The 20,857-nt window shown below is 37.0% G+C and overlaps 1 protein-coding gene across 12 annotated transcripts in view; it reads left to right on the plus strand.

The window, feature by feature from the left end:
• Positions 1–20,857, plus strand: part of Ralgapa1 (Ral GTPase activating protein catalytic subunit alpha 1) — a 202,448-nt gene that overhangs the window by 157,623 nt on the left and 23,968 nt on the right. For 11 of the 12 annotated variants that reach the window (XR_005876329.1, XM_040743064.1, XM_040743065.1 and 8 more), the window contains 2 exons: positions 10,547–10,705; positions 12,357–12,484. Coding sequence is in view for 11 of the 12 variants with exons in the window: in XM_040743064.1 (XP_040598998.1) it covers positions 10,547–10,705; positions 12,357–12,484 (287 nt within the window). In the remaining variant the exon portion in view is untranslated. Of the gene's footprint in view, positions 1–10,546; positions 10,706–12,356; positions 12,485–20,857 lie in introns of those variants that run through there. The other variant, XM_040743071.1, reaches the window with a different exon arrangement.

Genomic DNA, 20,857 nt, shown 5'->3' on the forward strand with positions numbered 1-20,857 from the left:
TCGAAGTTGAACTCATGTTGTCATGCTTAACAGCAGGTATCTTACCTGCTAAGCCATCTTACTGGCCTCTTCTGATAGTTTTAAAACTTTATAATATAGGCATGTGCATTACTGTTAAAATAAGTATTGTTGAAGAAATGCCCAGCTTAAGTCAGCTTTTTGTAACTTAAGGCAATTTTAAAGGGTTTGCTGTCTTAAAATCCAACAGAAAGAAATATAAATGTATTTCATAATTCAGTATTGCCACTCTAAACCTTCTTTTCATAGAAATAAAAAATAAAAACATACTGTTTTTCCACATACTGATTTTCCCTTTTCTTTAATCTCTATGACGTTTCCTGTTGATATGGTCTTCAAGTATCCTAGTAATATTTTTTTCTCAATAGCAGCCTTATATTTTAGTTTTATTACAATATCACTTTCTTTTTAACAGGTTAAATGTTTAAACAATCATAGAAGCTAGTTCTCTTACACTAGTTCTTCTTAATAAAAAATCACTTTCTGTATTGGTATTTTTTCTCCCAAATTTAATAAATTCCACATTAGTGGTAATAAGTTGAGGCCTAGAACATGTCCTATTACAAATGAACAATTGGATTTCATTAGGTTGTCCCCCCTGTCCTTTGTACATATATCTTCAGGTGTGTTAATCCATTCAGTAGACACATTAATGAGCACTGGTTGCAGTGTAATATTGGAGGAAGTAAAGCTTGTTGACCTCAACATGGAGTTTAATACCTCTAATTAAATTAGATAGTCGACAGTCAGTATAAAGAAATAGCCAAGCCTCTGGCGAGCTAGAATTATTTATGACTCTGCTTCTATGTTTTAAACTTGGTTGGAGAAAAGTCATTTATATCCATTTTATAAAAACTAATTTTAGGTTCTGACTTTTTATTTTAAATATTATGTGGTAGTTTTGTAAATTATTTTTGAACATTTTATTTTCTCAAAATGCAAAATCAATGTCCCTGGATCTATTTAAACTATAACAGTTTTTTTTTTAAGTGTGAGGTGAAGGTCTTTCAAAGCTCAAGATAATAGCAGAATTTTGTAACATAGACTGTACTCTTTGAACAGATTAACCATTCAATCTAGTAAAGTCTCGCTTAGAAATATTATTCCACTGTATCAAAAATCCTGATATAACCCCAGTCCGAGCCATCTGTTCTATAAATTATTTCTACCTGAGAAAGACTGATGGAAAATGGTTAAAAATAATTTCCACTTAACTGACTGTATTCACCCCTAAAAATCAAAAGTGCTGCAAGCATTGGTGTAAAGGGCTGCGAGGAGCTGCTCTCATCTCCTCTGCCTCCTCGTTGCAGCCACTTGCTGACACTCTGCTGCCAAGGCAGCCGAATCATCCCTTTAGAAGTCTGATGAAGATCAAGTTGAGATCATTGTGAAATACTTCGTTGGACTCTCTAAGCTATCTTTCATTTCCTGAACCCCCAAAAGAGGAAAAAGATGTACTCTGTTTAAGTCAGTTTCCTTTGAAATACTATTAGTGTAATGGACAACAGGTCATGTCTTAAAACTTGATCACAATAGTTCCTCAATAAATGGGTCTTAAAGACTCTACTTGGTCCAGTTTTTATTTCAAATCTATTTTTATTTTAATTTTAAAGTAAAATTAGCATGTGAGAGACTTCCCCAAAAACACAAGCTAAACAAAATCTGAAAAAATAATTTTGCAAACAACTTTATGGAATAAATACAAAAAGGTTTTATTATTTCAGTAAAAGAGGGGTTAATAATATAATCGATGGATGCTGTGGAATTGTCCTAGTATGCTTTCTGTTGCTGTGATAAACTCCATGATTAAAAGCAATGTGAGGGAGAAAATGGTTTATTTGGCATAAATGAACTGGTTCAGTTCACCATTAAGGGAAGCCAGGCCAGGAACCATGTAGGAACTCTCTGTAGTGGCTTCCTCAGCTTGCTTTTTTATATCAAACCAACCTGCCCAGAGGAGACAGTACCCATAGTGGGCTTGGCCCGCCCACATCAATTGTTACTCAAGAGTATGCCCTACAGACATGTCCATAGGCCAGTATGATGGAGGCATTTCCTCAGCTGACGTTCCCTCTTCCCAACTGACCCTAGCTCATGTCAAGTTGACAGAAGCTAATCAACACAGAAATCCTCATAGTTTCGGGTCAAAATATAACAATTAATGTTACAAATTCTACTCAGCATCATATTTTCCCCATAACCCCAGCTTTTTTAAGAGTACTCCTGATGACAAAGATGGAGGGTAGAAATAATATCAGTCATTCCATGCCAGCTTTTCTCACTACTATGAACAGCATGATCTGGTTAGGAAAGCAGTAACTTCTCATTGCACACCAAGGTCGATTTAACCCCGTGTGCTCCGCATGCTCTGACCACCTTTCCTAGTTAGGTCTCTCATCACCTCCCCTGTCATCCTCTAGTTCATTTACCAACCTCCTTTCACTATGTTATCTTCCACCAAATCTAGTCCAGTCACGTAGCTGAGGCTCAGTCTGCATTTTTTTCTTCAAGCTTCTTCATTCTCACTGTTCTATTCTCAAACTTACGTGACAGTTTCTCAGTAAGATCTTCCCAGATCACTCCAGCTAAAAAAAACCCCTACTCAGGAAAACTATCACCTTGCCTTATATTGCCTTTTTAAATATGTGTGGTGTGTGTATGCACATGTGTGTGCACACCGGCAGTGCCTACCACACATGCACATAGACATCAGAAAGCAACCTCAGATTGTCAGTCCTCACCTTCAACCTTGATTGAGATGGGCTCTCTCGTTTTGCTGCTGTGTACATCTGGCTAGCTAACTGACAAGCTCCCGGATTTCTGGGGTTCTGGGTGTCTGGACTCATGTCCTCATGCTTATATGTCAAACTCTGCCCACAAAGTCATCTCCTTACCTTAGTATTATTTTCTTTATAACACTTATCACTGTGTAAAGTTATCATATTTGCTTATTTTATCTTTAGTAAAATTTTTCATTACATACATACATACCTACCTTTGTCAAAACAGGGATTCTCTGAGTAGTCCCCTGGATGTCCTGGAACTCACTCTGTAGACCCAAGCTGACCTCAAACTCAGAGGTCTGCCTGCCTCTGCCTCACAAATGCTGGGTTAAAGGTGTGTGCCACCACTACCTGGCTACAATATATTTTAATCCTATTTCCCCCTTCCCTAACCCCTCCCAGATCTTCCCCACCTCTCTATCTACCCAACTTCATGTTCTCTCTCTCTCTCTCAAAAAAAAAACAAACAAACAAATTTAAAAACAGTAAAAAGAAATCCAAATAAAATAAAACACACACACGAAAACAAACCAACCATAGAGTCCATTCTGCATAGGCAACTACTCCTGGGCATGGATTCTATCTTGAAAGTATGGTTAATATACCCAATGTAACTCCACTGGGAAAAACTGGTTTTCCCTTTCCCAGAAGGTATCAATTCCACTATTTGTTTATTCTTTATATATTTATCTGACTCCCCACATATACACGCTATATCGAGGTCATGAGGACAAAGACTTCTTAATGTATTTCTAGAACCTAGAACTAAGTCTATTGGTGTTTAATGAACAAAAAAGTTACTAAAGCTATCATAGTCACAAATGAAAAGAAACATATAATTAGATACTTATGCTTTTTTACTAGGTATTTGTATGTTAGAATATAATTTCCATGATAATCATTCTGTTGACTTTCTATTAGTCAGCAGTAATAATGGTACCACTTTATACTAAAGCACAGCGCTAGGTATACTGTGCTTGTTGCTCTTAAGAAATTTTTTTCTTCTTGGGGCTAGAGAGATGGCTCAGTGGGTAAGAGCACTTGCTGCTCTTCAAAAGGACCTGAGTTCCTTTCTGAGCACCCACATCATGTGGCTCGTTACTGTCCCAGCTCCAACACCTCTGGCTTCTGCAGGCACTGGCAATCGTGCACACACCCATGCATGAGCTCACACACATACACATAATTTAAAATAATAAAAATTAATCTTCCAAAAAAACCCTTTTGTTTGTATTTTGGAGACAGGGTTTCTCTGTGTAGTCCTGGTGGTCCTGGAACTCTCTTTGTAGATCAAGATGGCTTTGAACTCAGAGATCCACCTGCGTCTGCCTCAAATGCTGGGGATTCAAGGTGTAGGTCACCACACCCAGTTAAAAGAAACTTTTCTTAATTGATTATAATGAATGATCCACACTCAAATGATTGTATGAAAATATTATGTGGACTATAAAATTATATCTGATGCTCAGGATGCTGAGGCAGGAAGATGGCCAGAAGTTCACTTTGAAACCAGCTTGAGCTACATAGTAAATCCCTATCTCTCTGGGTGAGTGAATTAGTGGGAGTTGGAAGAGTAAGGATCCTGTTTGAATTTCTTCACAGGTGCTGTTTCGTATGAATACTTCCACTTTTAGTGAAAATGCCATTACAGACTGGTGTCCTTTGCTATTTGCATTCAGAGAAAAGTGTTTGGAACGTTGTCTGTAACTTATTTGTTGTTTGTTTTCTTATTTTACTGTGGCTTTTTCATGGAACCCAAAACTTTGAGGTCAGAAATCAAATCTGTTAACCCTCCTCAGAGCATTTGCAAAAGCTAGCAAGTGCATCCAGACAGCTTTCAAGATCATGTCTAGGAAGAACGAAGGTAGGTTGAAAAGAAGTAAGGAGGGATAAAAGAGATAAGACCTTTTAAGAATTAATGAATTAGTTCAGCTATGTAGTTGTAATATCTAACCCAGAGCAACTGTAGAGGAAAGAACCAATAAAGTGAACACTTTTGTCAAATCAAGAGCTTGGTAGAGTTGTAGTGATAAAACCAATAGGATCAGAAAAGGCTCGGGTTTTGATTGAGAGAGTGTAATTAATTGGTACCTACTTTTTTTGTTGTTGTTGTTTTGTTTTACAAGACAGGGTTTCTCTGTATTGTTTTGGAGGCTGTCGGACCAGCCCGGCCTAGAACTCACAGAGATCCACCTGCCTCTGTTTCCTCCTGAGTGCTGGGATTAAAGGCGTGCGCCACCACCGCCCAGCTAATTGGTACCTACTTTTAACAGAAATGGGGGCGTTGGTCAGGCAGTGGTGGCATGCACCTTTGATCCCAGCACTTGGGAGGCAGAGGCATGTGGATCTCTGTGATTTTGAGACCAGCTTGGTCTAAAAGTGAGTTCCAAGAGCTACACAGAGAAACCCTGTCTCAGAGAGAGGGGGTATGGGAAGAGAGGATAGGAAAGAAGAGGAAGGAGAGAGTGGGAGGAATCAGAGGGCAAGCTAACTTATGAGACAGAAATAGTTCCTCTACGTGATTTCTAGTCTGCAACCCCATTTTATAGCACTAAGGGAGTAAAGCGTTTACTTCAGGTCCCTTGTTGATAAAATGAATGTGTTGTACTACTATGAAGTGGATGTTTTAGTTCTTTTATGTTACTGTAAAAAATGCCAGAGATTGAATAACATATAAGCAACAGTTTCTTCTCACAGTAGTAGTAGGAGCTGGAAAGATCAGGAGACTATCAAATCAGTGTCTGTTGAGGAGCCACTAACCTGTTCACAGGTGACTGGGCTGCTCACAATAGCCACATATGCTGAAAGTGGCAAGCAAGCTCTCTGGAGTCTGTTTTTTTTTTTTTTTTTTAAGACACTAACCCCTTTAAAAATTATGTAATCACCTCTCCAAGTCCCTACCTGGTGGGACCTAAATTCCTAATACCATTACAGTGGAGGCTAGCTCGCAAGCTTTAGGAGAATGTATTCATTTATAACAGTGACAAACATCTCATTTTACAAAGGGGTGTAAAACAGGCATCCCTCTGAAAATACCAACATTCATGAACTCCAGCAAAATAGGATTATTAAGCAGCTGGCTTGTGAGCACTTAGATAATGAGGGGGTGATCACTAGGAGCCACTGTAAGTTCAGCACAACTAATCACATCAAACTGAATTTGTTTTAATAGGATTACTAGATCATGGCCAACCCTAGACTGTGTGAAGGTTTTATCGTGTATAAGTTGAAACAATGTGACCTTAATAGTTTTGTGTGTATGATAACTGGTTGCATAATCATATTCAGAACACAAATGAAAAATATTGCAAAGTGATTCAAGTTTGGGTTTTGGAACATGATTGCCTGGATTTGAATATTGTTTCTGTCACAGCTTTTTTTTTTTTTTTTAAATCTTGGCCGCACTTCTTCCTTTAAGCTTCAGTTGTTTATATGGAAAAATACTAACAATACTGATTGTATTTGTCTTATAATTGTTGTGAAAAATTGAATGCAGAATAGTACAGTCTTAATAAATAATACGTAATAAATACCCTTCATAAACAAAAGGCATCTTTTTAAACAGAATGAAAATCTGCAATGACTCTCTTATGTAAACCAGTTGACATTTTTGTTCAGAACTTGAATGAAGACATGAGAATGGTAACTTAATGATAACTCTGATCTAGAAAACAATGAGCCAGAACCCTGAATAGCAGAATCTGGCTAACAATAGACCCTAGCAAGCTTACATATAGCCTAGACTTGGCAGAGTAAAATTTAATAAGATTAAATATGAAATCCTCTCTTTAAATGGGGCAGTTGATTCTACCTGCTTAAAAGAACTTTGAACTGCCTCAATGGGTTGAGGAGCTTGCTACCAATCCTGGCAACCTAAGTTAACTCCCCTAGAAATATGCATGGTGGAAGGAGAGAATCAGCTCCCAAAAGCTGCCCTCTGACTTCACACTTATGCTATAGCGTGTATGCACACATAAGTGCCTGCATGCACATGTTCGTGCGCATGCGCGCGCGCACACACACACACACACACACACACACACACACACACACACTAAATAAATGTTCTTTTAATCTAGAAATTATAAATACTTTTTAGTTTTTTGAGACAAGGTAACACTGTGTAACCCTCGCTGTCCTGAAACTGGCTTTGTAGACCAGGCTGGCCTTGAACTCAGAAATCCACCTGCCTCTGCCTGCCCAAGTATTGGGGTTAGAGGCATGTATCACACTATACTTGGCAAGATTTTTTAATATAATTTATATTTTAAATTTCATTTGACATTCCAACCAAAGTTCTCCCTCCCACCCCTCCTCCCACACCCTCACCTCCCCCCAGCTCATCCCCAGTACACTCTCCCTTTTGAGTAAGAGCTCTTACAAGGAGTCAACAAAGTCTGAGAGGGCCAAGCCCCTCTCCCATGTATTAAGGCTGAACATGGCCGAACTTCTTCCTTTAAGCTTCAGTTGTTTATATGGAAAAATACTAACAATACTGATTGTATTTGTCTTATAATTGTTGTGAAAAATTGAATGCATAATAGTACAGTCTTAATAAATAATACGTAATAAATACCCTTAATAAACAAAAGGCATCTTTTTATTTATTGTGTGTGTGTGTGTGTGTGTGTGTGCGCGCGCGCGCGCGCGCGCGCACGCGCGCATGCGCACGAACATGTGCATGCAGGCACTTATGTGTGCACATACCCTTAATAAACAAAAGGCACCATAGGGAATGGACTCCAACAAGCTAGCTCATTTACCAGGTTTGTATTTTGGTCATACTGCCAGGGGCCCCCCTCTCATAGTCCAAGCTTCACAACTATCTCCCACATACGGAGGTTCTAGTTAAAAAGAACTTTGCCAGGAAAAGAGTTTGAGTTGGCTAGCGGTTCAATAATGCCATAAAGTTTCAGAAAATAATTTAGTGACAGTGAAAGAAACAGTCCCATTAGTGAGTTTGCTGTATCAGGGAGTATGTTGATATTCTATTCCAGATATTGTAGTCTAATAAAAACATCAGTATACTAATAATCCAGGAAAATGATACTTTTTAACTTGAAAAACAAGTGAAGATATTAAAATGATCTTCAAATACCTGAAAAGATAAGGTATAGAATATGTGTTGGGTTTATTTGGTAAGGTCCATTTGGAAGAACTAGTGTCAGAAAGCAGGGTTTGCTTCATGTAAAGATTATGATGATTTTCACTCCTGAAAGGTATTATGGGCTAATTGTGAACAACTACACTCCAACTTTAAAAGATTAGAGCAGAGGTTAGATATCTACTCCTTGGGATATCACAGTTGAGGTATCGGGTGTGCAATTATGTCTTTAGGATATCTTCCAGTATTAACATTCTGTAATGGATAAAGGACTTCAGTTCACACATGTTGACTTTCATTGTATTTTCTTCATGAATTAATACTGGCCATCTGTAGCCTACAGTACAATTAAATTCCAGAGTGACATCAGTAGCAGTTGAAGTGAATTTAGAATACTTTGGTTACCAGTCATTGTACAGACCTGTCCCATATACACAGCAGTCAGGTGCTCTTTTAAAAATTGATTTGCACATTAGATAGTCTGCATGCCTTTAATACAAACATTCAGGAGGCAGAGGCAGGCTTTCTGTGTTTGAGGCTAGCCTCATCTTCATATTGAATTCCAGGTCAGCTAGGGCTATACAGAGAAACCCTGTCTCAAAAAATTAACTAGAGAGAGAATCATATAGATAGGTACTCCTTTGAGAATTTTTAGAGTACAGAAAAAATAGTCTTTTAAGTCCTTAAGAGGTAAGGAATAAATAAATAAATAAGTAAATAAGTAAATAAATAAAAGTATTTATACCAAATATTGGTTTTCATTACTGGCATTAAGACTTTTGTCACCTTTTGATAACTAGAAAGCCATCTTCAGTGAAAGTATTCTTTCAGAAACTCCCCAAATGTACAGCAATGATTAACAACTTCTCAGTTTCTCTTTATTCAGTATACTACAGGTTTTAAAGTTAAAAATGTCATTATGACACCCTCAAACAACTATATTTTTAGCATTGAACTCTACATGATAAAGGATTTTTTCATGAAAGTTCTTCCTTTCAATATCAAGCACATGTAAAATGATTTGTTGATGTATATGTTTCTATGCAAAAAAATACATTTTGACTAAAAAAATGTGTGTTCTTTTAAACTTCTGTAGCAGACCTTTAAATGCTATGTGAAAGATATTTGAAGACAACTTTGGTTAAAAGATAATAGTACAGTTGCCTTGTTCTCTTGTTTCTTTAGGTAAGTGGCACTAGAAATTATAGATAATTTTGGCAAGAGTTCCAGGGTTAATGTAGCAGATAAATAAAAGGAATTTTCTGTAAATTGAGACCTGCATTATTTCAGTTGTCTTGTCTTTCCTAACCTAACTCATTTAATTTTAAAAAGTAAATACTTAAATTCTTCCTGACAGTGTGCTCAGCTTTTACTATCATTTATTACTTCAATTATACTTGATATCACTTAGAACAATCTGCCATTTGGAAATCTCAGGATAGCCTGGAGCTTAGTATTAGATCTGGCTGCTATTGTAACATGTACAGCATATGACATTAATGTATCAGAATTAGATTGGATCATCCCTCCTGGTTACATTTATTTCACATTTCTTTTGTATTCAGTTAACATAAACCTATTAGGGAAGCTGACACATGGGGATGGCTGTATAGGAAGGATATTTTTAAAGTATTTTGATTAAAAAATGAAATTATATGGCCATAGCTTTCCTGCGTTGTGTAGTCTCTCTCTTCTTCTTCTTCTTTTTTTTTTTTTGCACGTTTTAGAAATGTCTAAGTCTAAGTCTGCATTTATGTCATTCCTGTATGTATACACAGGTGAAAGGAGTTAATTCCTAGACTAGGGAAGGGATGCAAAGACCCTTTCAGAAATCCCAGTGTGTCTAGATACTTGAAAGTAATGGAAAATCCAGTGTAAAGCATCTACCAAACATGGGCTCACATGTACCAAATATACTAGATGATGAAATTTTATAATAAAGTTGAGGGTTATACTACAATCTCCATGAGGAAAATTCAATAATATGTTCATTTTTTTAACAACTTACCAGAAACACAACTTTCAAGAGCGTTCCTTTCTTAACATTTTTAATTGTTATAAAAAACACTCTCAAGTTCTCCAAGAGCACCTTTGTAAGCAACACAGATATCTAAGTAACATTTTTTTAGAACCTAATAAATATCAAGGCATCTATTTGGAGGCTTTTCTAAGTTCCATTGGGGGATTGATGAAAATTAATTTGTTAGACCAAATATAACCAACTTTCTTCTGCTCAGTAAGTGATTATAAAATATGTGTTTACCTATTTCTTTGCTTGTCTTCTGACTGACTTCTTCAGGCCACCTTGCTACTCATTAGCACTTCAGAAGGTGCATGGAATAAGAGGAGAGAATGTCACTCAAATCAGTCACTTTTTAAAACAATCTTTGAGAGGTTTGAGAGTGCAATTGCATTCATACAGCAGCTCATTTAAGAGTGGGCTGTGGCTCTTCTCTAAGATCTTTCTGTCTCGTTGACTGTAGGAGTTGAAAGTCCCTGGTGGTCTTCTGGGTCCCTTGATGACTTTGAGTGTTTTGTATTTTATGTGTCATGAAAATGATCAGCTATGTCTCTTCTGTATGCTCTGTTGTTGCTATGTAACTGCTCACATGGCACTAAATCTGTTTCCTTCATTTTCCAGTTGAGACACCTAGGAAATGATGAAGTACACATTGTTTGGTCAGAACATACTAGAGACTACAGAAGAGGAATTATTCCTACAGAATTTGGTGATGTCCTCATTGTAATATATCCAATGAAAAACCACATGTTCAGTATCCAGATCATGAAAAAACCAGAGGTGAGAGTTCCTCAGCTTCTGTCTTAGTGATAGATTTTCAGTTGTGAAAATAGGGGGAAATGCAGCAGACTTTGATGCTGTGTAGATTATCTTAAGCATAGCTAGAAGGACCAACCTGGGTAGGGAGACAGCTAGGTAGTGCCTGAGTAGAAGCTCCTTGTGCTTAGCTCACCTTTTATTAAAACAGAAAACAATGAGAGTTTCCAAGATACACAGTAAGAGCAACCTGGTGTTAGTGAGGTACAGTCGTAGTCTCAGCAGAGTAGACGCAAGATAATCAGTCGCCAGTCTGTGCTACTTAATGAGCCTCTGTCTTAGAAAGCCAAGGATAATTTTAAAATAAATGAAATACCTACAGATGTTTTTAACTGTTAAAGGAGACAGTATCTCCTCCAGTTACATGTCCTAGATGTACCACAGGGTTTCAACAACTATTTCAAAAGTATTTCTTTCTAAGATAATAAAAGTTCGGCACTATTTTCATTTTTTTAAGATGAATGCTTTTAATAGAAAATTGTTTTAACAGTTGATTCAGAATCTTCTGAATTCCTTGAATTGGGCCAGGTTTCCATTTATAAATTTTCCTGATGGACAAGTATTTTTTTTCAAAGTTTATATAAACCAGAAGTCAACTTATAGCAGGGCACTACCTAATTTTGTGCAGCCTACAAATTGAGAATGCCTTTTTTATATGTTTTTAAAGCATCTTTATAGAAATTTTAAGTTTTAAAAAATTGAGATATTGTATGGCCACAAAGCCTAAAATACTATGTCATCCTCAGGGAATTGTCTTCTTGCCTTGAGCTAACATTTTTGTCAACCATATTTAAATACGGTTTTTTTTTTCAGTATTGAGCCTTGACCCAGATAGGTTAGCACTCTACCATTGATCTATATATTCACAGCTCTGACTTGTCAGCTAATAAAAGTGACAGTTATAAAAGTATAGATTGTGTTTTTTAACTAACCAAGCCAAATGCGTTTTAGGTTCTGTACTTGTTTTTTGTCATTCAGACAAAATCTTGAGGAAAACATTCTTACAAGAGGAAAGATGTATATACTTTGTGTCATGATTTCAGTCCATGGTCTTTTGGTTCCTTGTTTCTGTACCTTTGGGTCAAAGCTCTTGTTAGTTACTCTCTTCCCCAGAGCTACCCTTCTAAACATGGTCCTGGGAACTAAGCATTCAGCATGAGTTTGGGGAAGACATTTCATGTTCAAACCATAAGAATAGTAAAAACTGGTATCTCAGAAAAATGCCCATCTAACTGCCTACCTGTAAGAATGTGTTTCTTTTCCTTTGTTTGCTTGATTGAGGAGTTGGGGGGGGGGGAGAGAGAAAGAGAGAGAGAGAGGGAGGGAGGAGAGGAGAGGAGAGGAGAGGAGAGGAGAGGAGAGAGAGGAGAGAGAGAGAGAGGCTGAAATTGGCAGGGAATTTAAATGATGTAGTTACACAAAGCACAAAGTTCTTTTGAGTGGACCTGGGGCATTTTTGTAGAGGTGATTCATATGTAAAGAATTGAATTTGAATATTTTTACTTGAAAGAACAAATAAGAAGTAAAAATGCATTTGTGTGCAAAGCATCCTGATTGTTTATATTATAATCTTTTTTACAGTTTGAGTTTAAAATTATGTTCTGATCTCTATCAGGTTCCCTTCTTTGGTCCACTTTTTGATGGTGCTATTGTGAATGGAAAAGTTCTGCCCATTATGGTTCGATCCACAGCAATAAATGCTAGCCGTGCTCTGAAATCCCTGATTCCATTGTATCAAAACTTGTATCCTTTTTTGACTGTGTGTTTAATACACTAGTGTACATCTGCTTTACAAAAAGGTAAATATTTTTTATGTATTAAACCTTAGTGTTTCTGTTTATTGATAAATGACAGAGTTCCTCCCTAGTGATTGAGTAATTGTGGTATCTGAATGGTATGTTTTCTTATACTTTAAATACCAATGTTTGACTTAGTTAATTAAAATGGTATTATATGTCATGCTCTGTGCTGCTCTGGAGGTACAGAAATAATCAAAACAATCATTGAGAAGAATTCAGTCTGCATGGGAAAACATACTGTTTTCATTACATGTGTTTTAAAAAAGGAATATGCAGGATGTATACTAATAAGGGACCTGCCACCAACTGGGTTTGTGTCCAAAAACACTTATGAGAAAAATGAAAAACTGAACCAGTCTTAAATGATAAATAATCAAGTGGAAGAGATTGAGATCCTTCTAAACTGGGGACAGCGTACTGAGAGACATGAAGGTGTGAGGAGACATGGAGTACTTAGGAACATAGCTTCTGGAGCCTACCTATCTGGTCAGGTATTGCTCTTCTGGAGCTGAACGACCTCCCTGAACTTTAGTGTACTTACCTATGAAATGCACTAGTGACAATAACTACCTCATGATCTTGGTCGGGCCACAGAACCAGGGTCTAGAGTTCAAATCAGACCTTGAGCAAGCTAGGCAGTCACTCTGCCACTGAGTAATAATCCCAGCCCAAGTTATAGAATCCTTGAATCTCACTTTCTTTATCTATAAAAATATTCTAATATTATAGCAGCATTATTATGAGTGATAAATGAGATTTTATACAAGTATTAATTATATATTATTCATAAATATTACAATCAATATATAACATCTCCACCCCAAGATTAAGGAGTTGCTTAATTGAGTTTTTATATTGGGCTGATTAGCTGCTTAAGGTGAATTCTCAGTTCTACTTTATGACATTTTAAATATCATATTGAAATAATGGTTATCATATTCAAAGATATTCTAGGATGAAAAATAATTTCTATTAAAATAGTAGACTTGAACACTTTTTAAAAGCAGCATATCTGAATAGTTCTATCAACAGAATTGCTTGTAGACTACTTAGAATGAGGTGTTGGAGAGATGGCTCAGTAGTTAAGATCTTGTACTGTTTTTACAAAGGACCTGGTTTGGTTCCCAGCCCCACACCACACAGCTCACAACCATCTATAATTTGAGCTCCAGGAGGATCTGATGCTTCTGGCCTCTTTAGGAACCTGTATTTGCGTGCACATACATGCACACACACACACCCACAATTTAAAATATTTTTAAAAACAAGACTATTGGGAATGAAAACATTACATAGTACACCAATTTTTTTAAGACATAGGAAAATGTTTTTCATACAGCTTAACAGTAGTTGGCCTTCCATATCCATGAGCTCCTCATTTGAAAAATGCATCCGAGTCTATGTGAAAAATATTTAGGAAAAAATAAGACTTTTTTCTTATCATTATCCCTTTAACAACAAAATGTAGCAACTACTAATATGGTACTTAAATATTTAATGCTATAATTAACTCATATATTTGGTTATATGTAAATATTTTACCATTATACAATGGACACTTGAGTGTTCACAGATTTTTGCTATTCATGATGGTTCCTGGAAAATGAAACCTTTACATACCAAGAGAAATATGTAATAATAGATATTTCTATACTTTGTTAATCTGGAGAATGTTACATTGGTGTTTCACAAGATCTGTATTCTAATTGCTAAGGAGCCAGACATAGTAGGTGCTCCTACAGCCAAGCTGTAAGGGCAGAGAGATTGGGAAGATCACTTCAGATCAAGAGGGGTCCCACCTCAGAAACACAAATGAATGCATGAAGGTAGGAAGGAATGCATGGGAAGTGACTTCTTTACTTGATTTTAACATGAAGGCTTATACAATAAATTACAACTGGATACTTGTATTTACAGGTACTGAATACTTGCATTTAAAGGTACTGAAGTATAGGAGTATCTGTTAATTTTAGGTAACATTCTGGTTTCATAAATGTGTCTAATTTTTAAAAGTATGTTTTTGACATTGGATTTCCATTGAAGAGAAAATTGTGTGTTCTAAAATAAATTAATACACTTATCATGAATTATAGTAGGAATTTAAATAGAAGTCAGTTTTGAAAACCACCATAGTTAATACTTTAATTCCCATCAAAGAAGTAAGGAGGTAGAATGTAATAAACTCAATTGTATTTGTATAATTATACTGCTGGGTCAGTTATCTTATGCCCAATTATGGAACCTACCAAGATTCCACAGCATAAATTGTGCTATTTATGATCATTAAATGGAGTTTAAATTTTATCCTAGGAACATCTTCTGTGACTATAAGTCTAATGTTCAGAAAATGAGGACAGTATTGATTGTCATATGCTGGACAAATCGATCATGCTAGCAACCAGAATTACAGTAATCTGTCAGTATTGATGACTGTCTTTCAAGCTTTGAAACCTCTCTGTCACTTCACTTGTTGTTTCTTACATTACTTGTACTTGAAAAACATTTTCATGCAACCTCTGATTTTGTCAGCTAAGTACTTTTGTCTCTTAAGCTCAATTTGTTGGTTTGATCATGCAATTAGAATTGAATTGCCACACTTGGGAGGAAGGCCAGGCAGACTCTGGGTGACCACTGAGCCAGAGGAGTGCTTCAGGTTTCATCCTAGGCCATCACTGGATTAGCTTCCTAGATAGAAATCTGAGTTCCAGTTCGTTTGGTTGCTTGCTTTTACAATGGAAATAATTCTAAAGCTTTTATTTCATGGTCTTACCAGTTGTGACTCTATTCCTTAAGTAAAAATTTTAAAGAAATTGTTTTGATCCTGAAGAAAGTTTCACTATGACTCTGAACATACATGTTTTTAGTATAATGCTGTCCTTGTGCTTTCTGTTTTATAGTGATATTTTTGTACATGTAAGAATTTTCAGAATTTATAGTGTATGGTCATATTAATAAACCCAGAGCTCCACTCTTACATTAACTAATACATTTTCATATAACCCACAAAAATTCCCTTCATGTGTTAATCATCTTTAGATTGCTTATGATAACTAATACAATATATATGTCACATAAATAACGAGGAAGATGTACTTTAAGGAATTGGCTTCCCTGGCTGTGGGGATTGGCAAGTGAGTACCAATTCTATAGACCTAGGAAGAGTTGATGCTGCTGCCAGTCTTAAGGCTTCTAGTAGTAGAATTCCTTCCTTTCTCAAGTGGCTTCAGGTTTTTCTCAAAAGCATTGACTGGGTGAGGCCTCCCTGTGTTATGAGGGTAAAGGGCTTTACTCAGGTCCATCAATTTAAGTAATAATCACACCTAGATAAAACAGTAGCATATAGACTAGTGTTCAAAAAAAGTGTCCTTGATCAGCCAATATTCACTAACATATTACGATTTGCTTTGCATCTTAAATGTTGATGCATGATGAATTATACTTACTTTTAAGAAGTCAAAATACACCTGTAGTTTTTCTTCTTCTTTAAGTTGTATTTATTGGGATGTCAAGATGGCCAAGTAAGTGGTCTATGGTGCCAGGGCTGGGGCCACAAACCTGCAAGTTCCAGCAAGGCAGTATCTGAGACAGGTGAACTTGGAGTTTGAAGCCACCTGGACAATAGTAGCAAGACTCTGTCTAAAAAGAAAAAATATGTATTATGTATATATGTATGTATACACATATGGCTGTGTCCTTATATATGTATGTACACACATTGTTTACACATTAGCAAAGATTTTGAAATGATGCAGACATTCAGATGATATTCTTATAAAAGTAATCATTTAAAAAGGAAGAATATGGATAGTAATTCAAGGAAGGTTACAAGCTAATTGGTATCAGTGTTCCATCAAGGAAGAAATTAGTGTGGAATAAAATCGGGAAAGAATATTAGAAAATCTGGATAAAATGTGACATATGCTATAATTCTTTTTTGTTATTGGGTTGTTGTTTGGTTTGGTTTGGTTTTGAAGCAGGATCTTTTTATGTTGCCCTGACCGTCCTGCAACTTGCTGGGTAGACCAGGCTGGCCACAAAGTCACAGAAATTCATCTGCCTCCGTCTCCTGAGTACTAGGATTAAAGGCATGTGCATGACACCAGGTCCAGCCAATGCTATAGTTCTTGTGATTTATAGCTGGGGCTTTGTAAGTATCTATATATAATGTATAAGGGGTACTATACAGTTAAAATGCATCTTTAAAGAATGCTTTACACCTAGGCTTAATATGCTTTCCTACCACAACCAACATTATTTGATTTTTCTCAATCTGTGTAGATTGACTTTTTCTTGAATGCCAGACTTGGCTTTGTTTAACTTTTATCAGACACATTACCAAATTCAATGATAATTCTTCAATTAGTCGCTGTTTGTTAGCCATGCAGTTCAACTACTCAAATGTAAGGGACCTGTTGCAGAAGTATGAGAGCCAAAACTAAATGAATGGTAATTGATTGGCTCCACTAATGCAGTTCCCTTTCATTATGATGGACATTGTAAAGCTCCTTAGGGGGACCTCATCAATACTGCTGCCATTTCATGTTAGAAGGAAATGAGTTTCTTGAAAAATTACACAATTTTATGTATTTACTGTCTTTTGTAAAGCATTTTCTTAGAAGATAGCATCAATAAATATGGACTAACCTTAATTTAATCTGTAAGAAGGAGATAATTATAGTACCAAACTCAAGATTAGTGTAAGGATTAAATAAAACTGTCCGGTGAAACACTAGTCAGCCTTCCTGTCATCTCCAGCTGCTCAGAACACTGTAGCTGTCTGGGAGCTAATTACGTTACTACTGTCTAAAACACAAACCTGGGCATGCTAAGGCTTACAACAGTTCTGCCTGCCTGATGAAACGGGTCTACTTTTGTTGAGTACCTGCAAACAGTTGTTTTATCTTGTCTCCCGGCCTCATAGTTCTCATTATAGCTTTGTCAAACATGCCTGCATACCTCCTGGACCCCACTCCCTTCCCTGCAATCTTCCCACACTACACTAATACCTAGGGTGCTGTCCTTTTAAGCTAAACCAAATTCATCTTCTATGAATGTTCATGTTTTAAACCTCTACTGTTTTCTACCTAATATATTCATTCATTATGACCTAAATGAAACATCTTTATGGGGCAAAAAATAAGAATAATTCCTCCATTAAGCAAAATTATTGCCCTCACTGCCTCAAAATACCTGATTTCACTGACTTAGCACTATAACTTATAATAGAACAAAGGGTACCATCCCTGGATGGAGTCTTTTTTTTTTTTTTTTCTTTCAAGACAGGGTTTCTCTATGTAGCTTTGGAACCTGTCCTGGAACTCTGTAGACCAGGCTGGCCTCAAGCTCACAGAGATCTTCCTGCCTCTCCCTCTCGAGTGGTGGGATTAAAGACTTGTGCTGCCACCACCTGCTCCATGGATGGATTCTTAACTAATTTTTTTTCAACAGAAAGTTCTTACTTCCAAGTATACTCTAAAGTTCACATGTATTCTTATTGCCTATGGATTTTTTAAATCAATTTTTATTTTAAAACAATCTTTTCTCATTTTACATACCAATGCCAGTTCCCACTCGTTCCCCTCCTCCACTCCTCTAAGAGGGTATGGCTTCCCAAAGTGGTCAACAAAGTCTGTATTGCTTGTTTTTAAAGATTTATTTTGATTAAGATATAGAGAAAAGTGTGTGTGTGTGTGTGTGTGTGTGTGTGTGTGTGTGTGTGTGTGTGTGTGTGTGTGTGCTCGCTCACATATATGAGGGCGAGACATCAGGTCTCCCTGGAGCTGAAGTTACATGTAGTTTTCAGCCTTCCAACATGAGTGCTAGGCAGTAAACTCAGATCCTCTGCAAGAGTAGCACTACTCTTTTTTTGTTTTGTTTTGGGTTTTTTGGTTTTTTATTAATTTTTTTATTTTTAAGTTTAAATTTAGATTAGAGACATGGTTGGTTCACAAGTCAGTTCCAGGTCCCTCTCCCTTTCCCTCCCCTCCTCCCATGCCCTCCCCTCATTTCTCCAGGGAGGGTGAGGCCCTCCATGGGGGTGTCCATAGACTGTCATTTCATCCAGGGCAGGGCCTAGACCCTCCCCCAAGAGTTCAGGGTGGGAGTTCATCTCACATTGTTGGATGGTAGTCCAAAGTCCATGTGTATACTGGGGATGAATACTGATCTACTGCCCAAGGCTAAATAGATTGTCTAGGCCTCCTCACTGACAAGTAGCACTATTCTTAACTACTAAGCCATCTCTCCAATCCTTTATCTATGTTTTTGAAGTCTATGATTCGTTTATTTTTTGAAAAGTTTAAATAAATGTAACTCATAATTTTAAGTTTCTATTAAACTAGGCTGCATGGGGTTGGATAGATGACTCAAGGGTTGGGCACTTGTTGCTCTTGAAGAGGAGCTAAGTTCAGTTTCCAGCAACCATGTGGAGGCTCAACCATCTATAACACCAATTTCAGGGGATCCAGTGCCCTCTTCTGAGCTCCACTGACACAAGGCACACCTGTGGTACATATACATGCATGCCAGAAAAATATTCATACATAGAAAATAAAATCAGTCTTTAAAAAACTTTATGACTTGACCGCCACTTTGAAGAGTGTGCTGGGTAGGTAAAAAGAGGAAGCCTAGAACCAGAAGAAATTGCCTTTGACACCTGTATTAACCAGGGTTCTCTAGAGTTACAGAATTTATGGAATGTGTGTGTATGTATATATATATATATATGTATATATGTATATATATATACACACACACATATATATATATAAAGGGAATGTATTGGAATGACTTACAGACTGCAGTCCAACTAATCTAACAATGGCTATCTGTGCTCAGTCCCACAAGTCTGGGTGTCTCAACTGGCCTTCTGTATATGCAGGAATCTCAAAGAAGTAGGCTCCAGTGCCAGTGAAGGAATGGATGTTTTGACAAGGCAAGGACAAGCAGTGGAAAACCAAGGAAGCCTTCCTTCTAAGGTGTGTCCAGCAGAAGGTGTGGCCCAGATTAAAGATGTGTCATCCTCTAGTCGAATTAACAACTAAGAATTACAGCACACAAATCAAACAACAGCATACACACAGGAAAGGTGGTGTTTGTTTTTGTTTTTTTGAGAAAGGGTCTCACTACATATCCCTGGCTGACCTAAAAAGCACTCACAGAGATCTGTTTGCCTTTGCCTCCTGTGTACTAGGATTAAATGTGTGCTTCACCACACCCCAGAAGTTTATATTTTGATTGGTTAGTTGGTGTATTTTTATTAGTGAGCATTATGTCTCGTGAAGATCATTCATTGTCAGAGAAGAAAGAATAATAAAGGATAAGGGGCAAAAAGTACCTGTTAGGGAGAAAAGTGAACCAAGACATGTATGTCTTGATGGCAGTGACAGTGGAAGATTTCATACCATTTTACCAAGATGAAAGTTCCAGAGCCGCAGGCAAGCAGCAGAGGGAGCTGCGGTTTCTGGGTGCTGGGGAACTAGCCCTTCAGCTCTGCTGGGACACTTGTGCCCGTGTCATTGTACCATTAGCAATTCCACTAGGAGCCTCTATATCTGATTGCATTTAGTCCTCATACTTTCTGAATCACTGCCTTGAATTTAATGGACAAATGGGTTAGCTGGTAAATATATTCAGAAATATGAAAAGAGGGTCTTTTATGTGCTTGCAGCCTTTGTGCTTGGTAATAATTGTTGTGTTAGGACTTCTCCAGGAGTTGAAAATATTCATATTTGCCTGACAGTCTCTAATTGGAGCATTTATTTCTTCTTCTGTATTAAAGACATCGATGTTACTTTCAAATAATTTTTTGGTATGCTTAAGTATGCCAATGACATGTATTTTGTTCCCAACTCTAATAATGTTTCTGCAACTAGAGCAGTCCTTTAAATGGGAGCCTTGGATATGTGTAGCACTTCTACAGTGAGGCTAGTAGATTCCTTACTATGTAATTTTTTTAGCTGTTTCGGAAGAAATTAAGTGGAACGTATCTGCTTGTTGATGGTACCACTAATTATCTAGAAGATTCTTTTCAATCATTATAGAACTATTTTGTCACACATTTTTTAAGTTATTGGTTTGGAAATGCCAAATCTGACATGCTTTTAACAAGGAAAAAATAATAGTGTCAAACACTTATGGAACCAACTTCTTGGAAAGCTGAGGCAGGAGGATCAAAGTTTTAGACCAGACTAGGATGCATAGTAAGTTCACCATGTCTCCAAATTTAAAAACAAAAAGGGTTATTTTTAAAGGGGCTGTAACTTGATGGAAGAACACTTGCCTAGCATACACAAATCTCCTAATGCTGGAAAGAGGT

The sequence above is a fragment of the Mesocricetus auratus genome, unplaced genomic scaffold (genome assembly GCF_017639785.1).
Source record: "Mesocricetus auratus isolate SY011 unplaced genomic scaffold, BCM_Maur_2.0 Super-Scaffold_15014, whole genome shotgun sequence".
NCBI classification, from domain to species: Eukaryota; Metazoa; Chordata; class Mammalia; order Rodentia; family Cricetidae; genus Mesocricetus; species Mesocricetus auratus.